The 11,579-nt window shown below is 30.9% G+C and overlaps 1 protein-coding gene across 6 annotated transcripts; it reads right to left on the bottom strand.

Annotated features, from left to right (window-relative positions):
* Positions 1-4,399: 4,399 nt before the first annotated feature.
* Positions 4,400-11,316, bottom strand: LOC143222665 (nonsense-mediated mRNA decay factor SMG5-like). Of its 6 annotated transcripts, none has more exons than XM_076449479.1 (7): positions 11,167-11,316; positions 10,258-10,323; positions 9,821-9,977; positions 8,249-8,339; positions 7,191-7,262; positions 6,174-6,288; positions 4,401-4,786 (listed from the first exon to the last, which is right to left on the bottom strand). In XM_076449479.1, the coding sequence occupies exons 2-7, from the start codon at positions 10,288-10,290 to the stop codon at positions 4,655-4,657; spliced, it is 600 nt and encodes a 199-aa protein (XP_076305594.1). In that variant the 5' UTR covers positions 10,291-10,323; positions 11,167-11,316; the 3' UTR covers positions 4,401-4,654. The 6 variants fall into 6 exon arrangements, with proteins under 6 accessions (XP_076305596.1, XP_076305595.1, XP_076305594.1 ...); XM_076449478.1 differs by having other exon boundaries at positions 11,182-11,316; XM_076449481.1 differs by lacking the exon at positions 6,174-6,288 and having other exon boundaries at positions 4,400-4,786; positions 7,191-7,298; positions 11,182-11,316.
* Between the last annotated feature and the right edge of the window lie 263 nt (positions 11,317-11,579).

Genomic DNA, 11,579 nt, shown 5'->3' with positions numbered 1-11,579 from the left:
TGTAACTGGAAGAGATAATTTTTTTGCTTTACTTCTTTATTTACAGTTCTATATTTTACAAAAGAAATAAGTTTAAAAACATATTTGTTAATTGTAGTAATGATAATACATATATAACTGAAAATACTAGCCCACTAAAGCTCAGCCAAGATAGGTAACTTTGTGATGACTAAAGGTCAGTTTTATGCTCTTGGATATGTGCTGCATCCTTGTAGCTTCTGTGGTGTAGGTTAGCAATGACTTAAAGGTCAATATAATAAATGTATAATGTTATACAAGTCTTAAATTACTGACTTAGTATGCATATTTTACCTCCACATCAATGTTATCAGCAAAATAACCCTGGGCTCCAAGTTCCTGCTGTGCTCTTGCATGCTTTCCTTGAAATGCAAGAAGATCTCCAATCCAAACTTCTTCCTCATTACCATACCCAAGAAAGTGAACAACACATGTCCCTTCTTGTTCATTAGTACTCATAACACATGCTTCATAGAGAAGTCCATCTTCAGAAAATATTGCCTGACAGTAGTCTCCCAATTTATAAAGTAACAGTATATATGTTTACTATCACCTGCCAACAATCTTCTTATATATATCATAAGCAATAAAATAGAGAAACGTATTTCAAACTTTCTTTAGTGAAGAAAGTTTGAAAATAATTTTTACCTTACGCTTCTCTCATAAGACATATTTGAACTTTTAACTCAAAACTCAAGCTGAAACCATTTATTATAATTTAATTAAAAACTGAACAGCTGTTAGATTATGTAACACAATATGCAATTCTTCACCTTTGTTAGAAATGTTAAAATTAAACTGATAACCTTAACATGAGGATTAAATGTAGGCTATCATATTAAAATATTATTAATATAAATATATGAAGCAGAAGTGTGATTCACTTGTATGTCTGTTTATTCTACATACACTTTTTGCCAGTTTCAACTAAAGTTGGCTTGTATCTATATGCCCCCTCCAGGAACTGCCATAGGAGGATAGTATTCATCTAATTAAGATGTCAGACACAAACGTAACCAACTCATATTTATCATGTTAACCACATCTAAAACCTCCTCGCTGGGTACTGACATTTGCTTGAAGGTAAGGCAAGGATCATCACAGTCATTTCAGGCCCTAAAATCATGGATGTGAGGTAAACACAGACTCAGGGCATGATACAGGATTGACCCAGAAATCTGGAAATGTGTCATCCTGTATTTGCTGGAAGCTCACTGCAAGCAATAAACTCCTGTCACTGTAGGACTGTGCCAAAACATTCAAAGGTCAGTAACATCCATATTTCATGAGAGAATGAGGGAGTGCCCAAGAAAGAAACAGAAATATACTACTTACTTTCCATTACCCAATTCACAGAAGGAAGAATCAAGGGAGACAGATGGACAACCCCAAACCTGTGTGAGGACTAAAGTTGATTGGCTCTCTTGATATTCAAAAACCAGCCTGCAGGATTCAAACATCTGCATGAGGATAGGATGAGCACATCCAATTGAAGAGGAGAACTGCATTTAGATGTTTAATTCTATGATGACACTCAATTTAAGGGATGGTATACTCTTTACACCATCAGAACACCATTGCTGTATTTTGAACAGAATGGTTATAAATATATATATAGAACCCATCCATCAGGATGCCTCCATGGTACCTGTGCTCAACCAAGGACCTAGAATAGGACCACTTCACTTTCAGAATTATGAGAAGATAGTGGATCACCTTCCATGAACAATAAATGAAATCAACATTGATAAAATAGGATGGCCATGCACTCACCAACCAGATAGCTTTGTGTTAAATCTGAACTGGAATTACAAGTAGGTTCCCATGGAGGCTGGTGCTACTACTACTTACACTTGGAGAAAACAAAGTATGAAGGCCCCCCACTTTGCCCTCTTCTCCTAGAGTGGAGAAACATGCTCAAACAATCTGAAGGAAAAGCTTTTGTCTGCCACTCCAGCAACAGGAAACTGTGGTTGGTACAGACTCCCAAGGATCACTGGTAACGTCTGGGAGATAAAAAGCATTGGAGGGACCTGAGGAACAGTACTCTAAAATCTGTGCAATATGTGAACCAAGTTTCCTACATGTCTGAAAGTAAACTGATCCCGGTTTATACAACCTGATGATAGGCAGGGACAACCAGGATTTCCTTTAACTCTACTAGTGATTATCCATGAGTGGCAGTCCATAATAAGGTAATACCATCCAATATGTGTCTAGATAGTCTTTTGGAACACCTCATTTCAACACAGCCTGTTGCAGCCCATAGTAATTATAATTAAAATTGTTGTTAGTGTGGAACAGAGAAGGAATCCAGCAAAAAATAAAGGTATACTGGAATGAAATACTATATGATTGAGAAAATTACCTGTTAGAGTCTAACAGATGTAGTAAAAATAGGTACATTGGTTATTTGAAAGCATTCAGAAAAGGAAACTGCCAGATAATGCAAGAATTGAAATAGAAAATTAGTAGTAGTAGTCCACATACCAGCCCACTCAATGTTTTATAGAGGGCAATTCAACCGGGATGGTTAATGACATAGAAATATGATGAATCTAGTAAGATGCAACCTACAGAAGATTCCTCTTCTGTAATGATAATTTATTATAGGCTTATATAAATCATTTACAAAGCCACCTTACGAAGGTAATGGAAGATAAGTCACAGGAAAACAAAGGATCCAATAAATGAACAATTGATTCTTAGCACGTCGATATGAGTCAGTATGAGTCACTTAACACTACAGAGTCCTAACAGGCATAACAAATGATCATGATTGGAATGGTTAAAAAGGTGAGAAATGGCTGGCTAAAAAACTGTACAGAAAGAAGTGATAGGGAGAAATAGTACATTCATTTTACAAAACTCAAGACAACTTAATGAGAACTAATATTAAGTGGTTTCACAGCCTTCATAGTGTTAAGAGAGTCAGAAGAGATTATACAATTAGAGTAGTGCTAACTTCTATACATTTCAGAGCAAGTGATATTACATACAACTGAATAATGAACACAGAGCATGAAGGAAACTGTTGAACTAATACAAAGTTGTTGCAAACCACAGATGAACCCATGGTCAACTGATATTGAGTTATCTGTATGTATATATATATATATATATATATATATATATAAAGTAACTTGAAAGGTGTTTCTTAAATAAATGCTACTGTGTTTTCAGGCAGAAGTATCCAAGTTCTTTAGGTGACTCAAGGAATAACAAGTGGAGAAAGCAAAAATCCATGGTGAGATGAGCTGATTTTAAGATTCTGTAGCAGGATGAAATGTCAGAATCATCTCAGTCAACTTTGCCTAAATACGTAGGCCAAAGGTATAAATCTTAGATTACCTATCTGCAAAATACACAGCCCAATAAGGCATAAAGATACAATGGCAGATGAGATACTGTGGCAGAGGTCAGAGCTTTGCAACATAATTTAAAGATACTTGAAAACATATGAGAAGTAATCTTCATATGATTTTGTTTACAAACTCTGGACTGGTGAAATGCAGGAAGCCCCTGGATGAAGTACAGTCTAGAGACTGACAGTCCTTCTTAGATAAAATTATAGATCTTAAGTACAGAGCACTTATTAGCTCCCCAAGAGGTGGAAAAGAGGATGCAAAGCATATTCAGTACTGTTGTATATTTGTCTTTAAGCTAATTAATATGTGGAATAAAAGTCAGCTTACTGTCAAGAAGAAGTCCTAAGAACTTGATTTCAGCTACCAAAGGGATTTGTGCACCTTTCAGATGGAATTGGAAATGTGTAAACCATATTGGTAACAAAAATGTATGTAGCTGCTTTTAATTAATCTTATTCACATGAGCTTGGTCAAATAAACCAAGTTTGTAACCATTTTATACTCATTCTCATTTCCATACTATTACTATTAATATTTTAGTATTTTCACACAATTTGGCAGTAAACATTACAAGACCTCTGTATATAAAAAATACATATTTTTAATGAAGTACTTGTTAATAAAGGTTTGCCTCTGAATTTATCAAGTAGTTTTATTAACTAGTCAAAGAGCAAAGTGACTTTCATGTTAAAATTAAAAATACTTTTATTCATTTGACAATTTACTAATTTATGTAATCTCTAAAAACCTTTTCAATAATTATAAAATTTACTTTTCAGTACCCTATATACAAGGTTGACCTAAATTATCTTTTCATTTTTCATTCTCAAGCAACTTCACATGTAACAACAAACTACATTTAAACAGTAGACATTAGTTTTTACTTAAATTTTATTGCCCTTTGAACTGCCTCTAACTAATAATCCCATCACATACAAGTAGTAAGTTACTTGGAAACTCAAAGCTTAAATTACCATATCAAATTATATAACAGTAAGAAAAATCTTGTGAAGAATGTTTATTATTGTTTCTCTTTATCTTACCTCATCTAACTTATTAATTGTTATAATATGATGTACATCAGAAAATAAAGAAAAATTACATGGATGAATTACACATCTCCAATAATTATCATAATTTTTCCGGCTTTCTAACTATGTGATAAGAGCCTCAAAATCCAGCTGAGCTTGTTGATGTGATGCCAGTGAGAACAAATGTGAAACTAAAAATGGAAACAGACAATGTACAAAAATACATCATTTTATAGACTACAGCTTTGGCTTTCCATTCATTATAAATAATATGGTATAAAATATCCAAGTGAACTGTTGGCAATTTGTTAAAGACAGGATATGACAGATGGGTGTTGCAAGGTGGTTCTGATTTTCTGGTTTATGGCTCTGTAAACAAGTAACAAGAAGGTTATGAAAATTATGTTTTGCCTGAGTAATATCTATATCATAATGAGTAATTTATGTTAAATTTTGTACTTTTCAGAGAGTTGATAAATAAATCAGAGAAGAAGAAAAACCTGAAAAGCAAGTATCACATTCTCATATCAAAAGAAACTGGGCATTTTAAAAATAAATCCTTGTAAAGTTAAGAACTTAAAGTTTATAAAATATTAATTAAATTTTGATGCCAACTTTATTCATACATAATAACGACATAGTTTAATTAAATCTTGAATGTAACTCTAAAAAAATCATGATGTTCACAGTTTGACCTGATTGTGGCAAGTGTTGATCAATACATAAAGTAAGAAATAAATGAAATAAACAAAAATCTACGGTAGAAATGAATAAGAAAGCTAAAACGTTAGAGTAGAGGCCTCATATTTACTAAAAATTAAATACATTTTTTTGTGTGCACATATTACTATAATGTTAAAAAGATTTCATGTGTACTATAAAAACAGTGTAGTATATGCTGCAGCAATATCCAACCCAGTAAAAATAGGTTTCTTATATTAACCACAAAATAGACAGTTTCTATGTCACATGGTATTTACTTCCTGAAAAATGTCTGAAATGTCACAGAAAAACAGAACAGAATAAATTCATCATTTAAATATGTTACTTTGTTATCTTTTACCAAACTAGGCACCTTGTGTATGTATAAATGTAAATAAATTCAGTATCAAAACATGAAGAACGAAAAAATGTTAAAGGCAAAGGCAATTATTATAAGTTATTGTTTATTTTTATTTTTCTGTGATTACAATAAATATAGATAATTTGGTTTTGATATTCATAAATATCAATGATCTTAATAAAAATTAAAATCAAATTTTGAAATTCAATTTGAAAGGAACAGCATTTTACTAATAATAGACAGAAATATCCTTCACTTAAAAGCACTTCATTCACAGCTTATTTGTGTGAAAAAGTTACTGTATTTTGAAAATACTAATATAACATATAACAATAACTTAAACTGCCTTGTTACAAACCAGAGATTCTCACCTAAGTATCCAGGAGTTATTTACGACATCCATTCAAAACTAAGACTACTACAGAATTTGTTTATTGTGGTAGCTCAATGAATACCAAGTTACTAAAGTATGATACCTGTACTCAATTAAAATACCTTATACATATTTTGAGTCACTGTTTAAATGAAAATGACATTTAGCATAGGATTTCTACTTGCAATAATAATTATAACTTAAGCAAAGATATATGTCTCTTCTGTCTCATGCATCCCAGTTTGCACTGAAAATCTGTTATCTACACCAAAGTTCACTATTTTAAAATCAATATAAATTTCTGAAGAAAGATGAATTACCTTTACCAATACTGAAAGCAGTTCTGAGGTAAAACTTCTACAGTAAGAGTAGTATGATAAACACCACACATATTTTAGATTTAACCTTCTGTTTGTCACTAGTAATACTCTGTACCTAGTAAAACATACACACACAAAAATTCTCAGAATTAAAGGAACAGTTTTAATTTTTTTTTATTCAGCCCAAAATTGTCAAATTTGCATATTCAAATTTCTCCGTTGAAAAAACAGAATCCAATGTGTTAAAAATGAAAGGCAAAGATCATTGAGACCAAACAGATTATAAACGGATTTAATAAATGTTTTTGTTTAACCTCTCTTCATGTAAAATGCACACAAGTGGCTTCAATAAATAACCAACAGCTAAATTTGAAAAAAAAACCAAACAAATTTCCAAAAGTCACTGATAAACCTATGAAAGGATGGCAATAGTTGTTAAGGAACTCTGAAAAATGATTCCTGTGTTGTAGTCCTGATATTACAGGGATGTGCTCAGGTATTAATTGCATTAATTTTCAGAGGTTTAGTTCAAAATAACAATAAAGTTAGAGAAAAAAGTTTTCACATTGATTTGGCAATGCTATACAAAATGTAATAAACTGGTAATTTTTGTGACATAGCTTATAAAAATATATTTATCAAATGGTACTTCTTTTCTAACTATTATTATTAATAGGCAAGCAATAATAATAATAATAATCACAATACAGTGTCAAAGAGAAGTATCCCATTTTGTAATACATCAGATGTTAAGATGAAATTCCAACCAAAAAATTCTGGGATGGACTGCACTTTGTAAAACTTGTGTATCTGTTGTTGTTATTGGCAGTAACATAAAACATTTGAGTACCACTATAACAAAGTATATTCTGTAAAGACGCAAACCTTATCTTTGTTTTGACCAAAAACTTATTTAGCCTATTCTTTAAGACTTTTCTATTTATGACTGTTATGATTGTATCAAAAGTGTCTATTTTAAGCCAAACTTATCTCATTTAATAAAACTGCACTACTGACTGTGGTCTTGTCTTCAAAATTCTCACCACTGCTCTTAGTTTAAACATTCTCGGCCTTGACACCAACCTCTGTCTGGAGGACCAGGATGAGACACTTGTAAGCTCTGGTCTTCAATCCAAGATTGGTTACTTGAAATTACTCTTTTTTAATGAGGTTTTGAAAATATCCTAAACCTAATTTTCATTACACTTATACATAGAAACAAACTCAACAAGATTAGTACCTTTCATACTATCAAACCAATTCAAAACAATGTTTCCAATTTATTTATTATTATATATTTATATACAGAAATAAACAAAGAGGTAGTGTAACCCTAGTTAGATGTTTATAAATGATATGATGGCAAGTAATAACTAAGTCAAAAATATTTGCCTCACAACAATCATTTTCCAGCTGAAAATATTAAGAAATAGCAGCAATAGTTTTATTGAATTTAATTTTTTTTTTGAAAGATGAAAATTATTACAAGGTGACAAACGGAGTCTGACTTCTGAAAGATAAAGAATGTTTTTAACTATGCCTAGAATTTTGAAATAACAAGTGCAAGTATAAGAATAGAGATAATTTCCAATTCGTGACGTAGGGCATTATTTTTTTTTTACAAGTTGGAAAGAATATTTTCAATTTTCAAGATTGGGAATAAAAACATAGATGAAACTTGCACAGAAAAATTGAAAAAAACAAACAAACAAATAATAACAATAACCGATGACAAATTATACTTCCAAACCAAAAAGAGTATGGTAACGGGTTAGTGTTTAAAATCAAATTACACAATGAGCTACCAATCAGTGCTGCGCTCATCACAGGTATTAAAACATGGTTTTTAACATTATAAACTATGAATTATTTAACCAAAATAATGGAGGTTACAGAATCAAAGTATTTTTTCCCACACAATACACGTATATTACATGTTAGTTTTTAATTTTTTTTAACTGAATATAAAAATATATGGTTGGATAAATATTATACTTTTGCAGACATTTTCTTGTATTCCAACACAACATTTTTACTTGTAGGTTATTCAGTAAAAACTAAAAAACGTTACTCACCTAGTTCCATGCCTCAGTTCATTTTCCAGCCACCTAATTGCTTCTCTTGCTCCCACACTTTCTTTCTTACGTTCATCAAGACCAGCTGTCACTAATAACAAGTGAGGAAACAAAGAAGGAGTTTTAATAAAATCACATTCAAACTATCATGTCTTACATTTGCCAAACCCACAAAAAAAGCACTTATAATTAGGAGAAAAAAAATACTTAATGAATATTGAACTCTGAATTATTGTTTCAAGTCATATAGTGGTGTTCAGTGCACATCATAACTTTTAATAAGTTACAGTTAAAATGCAATAAAACAACTTTATTGTCAATGCACGTGAAAATGCTTGGCATCAATACATAATTTACAATTCAAGTTTCAATTAGTTTAAAAAGGATATATTTATGTCAATTTTTAATCTTTATTTCTACATGTCGCACAATACCTTTTGGCTCTGAATTATTTGTTTTAAGCTTTCTTTCTTCCCTTTAAGTGTTACAATATTCCATAATTAGATACTCTGATTACAGGTACTAACAGGCCAGAAATTAAAATAAGAATGTCTGATCTCTTTCTAAATTATTTATTTACTCATGCTTTCTTGTTAACGTTACATATTTATAACCAATAAAAAAGCCATTCTATGACCTACGTGACTGTGATGTCTTTGTTTCATTTTAGTAAAAGGATATCAGTATTCCACTAGGTAATGAAATTTTTTAAACCTTTTCATAAGTAGGTAGGTTAGAAAGAAAGATAAGTATGAGTAATTCTGTTTTACTCTTTGAACTTTATTTCCAAAATGAGTATTTGAAAATTATACAATTATTTTTGGGACAACCAACTTAGGTTCAATGAAGATCAGCTTCCAAGATCAAAAAGGTTTCAATCATGAAGTGTTGAATTTTTTTCTTTAACATGTTTTTTTTTTATAGATGTGTAAACTTTAACCAAAAAGTCCTAAAATGTACAAATTAAAATTTAATAGGTTAGATTAAAAAAAAAAGGTAAATGGGAATTTTGTTGCCTTGAGGAATGCACAAATAATATATGTTGTTAGATGATAGGTGACGTATCCTAATTGTTTTTAAAATAAAATCCCTGCACTTTGTTACTATAGATAAAAATGAAGCATGAATAAAAGAGAAACAAAACAACAAAATTAAAAACAGAAGTACACTGTTACAAGCTTGTTGCCATTTAGGATAAATAATTGTAATTTTCTGCTGAAATCTGCAGTCATCCTAAAAAGAAGGAAAGGATAATTAAGATATTATGTTTTGTTGTGTTGGTTACAAGGCCAGTCAAACAGAGAGCACCCATATAGTGTTAAAAATTGAGAAAATAGCAGATGAAATACAAATTTGTATTAAAAACTTTCAACACACATTTAGAAGGTTCTAGAAGTAATAGTGGAACAACCTCTCTGAGTAAGAAGGGAATAACACAATTTTCTATGTTTGACTTTCATATTGTGCTGAGTAACTTGACTCAACAAGAGTATCTATAACCTTCAGTTTTATTTATTAATTACGAAGCAAACACTAATAGTAGAAGTAAACTGTGCTACTGAATGTACTTACCAACAGATGGCACAACAATAACAAATCTCTTGGATAATCTCAGCTGCTTTAACAATGCCAAATGTTGACAGAAGGAGCTAATGTCAGGAACCAGATAAGGGGAAAGTTGGGGAAATCCTCCTCCTTTCACTTTAGATTCCAAATCATTCACATCAGCCTAGATCCACATACCCATATCAGTGAAATATTAAACATATGAATCAAAAAAATATATTACTGATATGTTTCATTATTTAAAAAATTTGTATACTAAAGGAAAATTCACTAACATTAAAATATTAGTCAAGTAGAATTTGCAAACAAGAACAAAAAATATATAAAAAATAAATATACATCATAAACTGATATGCTTTATACAACATAAGACAGTTAACATATATTTACATTTGTAATAATACTATAGAGTCATGACAATATATTTTTCACAACATTCCTACCTTCAACCACAGATGAACCATGTTCCACATCATCTGTTTTCTTTGACCTACAGGTTGCTCAACTCCCTGAGAAATATAATTAATTCAAAAGATTAATACTAAAAAATACTCTTGAAAACAACAAATACCTGAATAAAATTTAACAGGTTAAATAAAAACAAAGTAATTTATTCTGCTTGTTAAAACCCAGGCACTAAACTAAACAAGTCTCATCTTTGCCTAGAAACTATACACACACACACACATTTATATATATACATATATATCATTCAGTAATTAGTGCAAGGTTTCTTCTTGTGTAATGACATAAAACAGAAGTACGAAATTAATTCAATACTTCTCTAAAGTTAATAAAAAATTCACAATTCAGTTTTTGGAATAATGGTGCATACAAGTCAGACAAAAACTTCCAGTGTTAGTTTTCTTTCTCCAAAAGAGTTTCTCCAAAACTCTTCTGTTGTTTATGGTTTCATCAGGAAGTTTCAAACAAATATTCACTTACTCTTTAACTGTCTTATCATAATATTTACACATTTCTTCAGTTGGCATCAAATTCAAATTTTTGGTTTATCATTAATGCTTATAACAGAAACAGAAAAAATAACAAAAGAGAAGTGTACAAAGAAACAGTTATGAAAAAGAGATGGACACCAGTAACTAGTCAATAACACAATAACATTTAGAGATGGACACCAGTAACTAGTCAATAGCACAATAACATTTAGAGATGGACACCAATAACAAGTCAATAACACAATAACATTTAGAGATGGACACCAGTAACTAGTCAATAACACAATAACATTTAGAGATGGACACCAGTAACTAGTCAATAACACAATAACATTTAGAGATGGACACCAGTAACTAGTCAATAACACATAAACATTTAGATTGTTATAAACTTACAGCCTCAGTACTTACAGCTCCACTGAAACTTTTTTCTGTGCTACTTGCAGTAAAGCATTCTTTTTCAGAGTTAAAATTGACTCCTGTCTTTGGGAGCCTAGCTAATAACTGGCCAAAATTGTGAAGACACTGTATGCGGAGAAAAACCTAGTAACACCACAAGCAAAAAAGCAAAAAAAAAGAGACACTCGTGTTAATGTAACACTTGTTACAAAGAACAAGAGACACTCATGTTAATGTAACACTTGTTACAAAGAACAAGAGAACTCGTGTTAATAGAACACTTGTTACAAAGAAGAAGAGAACTCGTGTTAATAGAACACTTGCTACAAAGAACAAGAGACAATCATGTTAATATAACACTTTTACAAAGAACAAGAAACACGTTATTATAACACTTGTTACAAAGAAGA

This window comes from Tachypleus tridentatus, chromosome 8 (genome assembly GCF_004210375.1).
Source record: "Tachypleus tridentatus isolate NWPU-2018 chromosome 8, ASM421037v1, whole genome shotgun sequence".
In the NCBI taxonomy this organism is placed as follows: Eukaryota; Metazoa; Arthropoda; class Merostomata; order Xiphosura; family Limulidae; genus Tachypleus; species Tachypleus tridentatus.
This window is presented reverse-complemented; position numbering and strand designations above follow the sequence as displayed.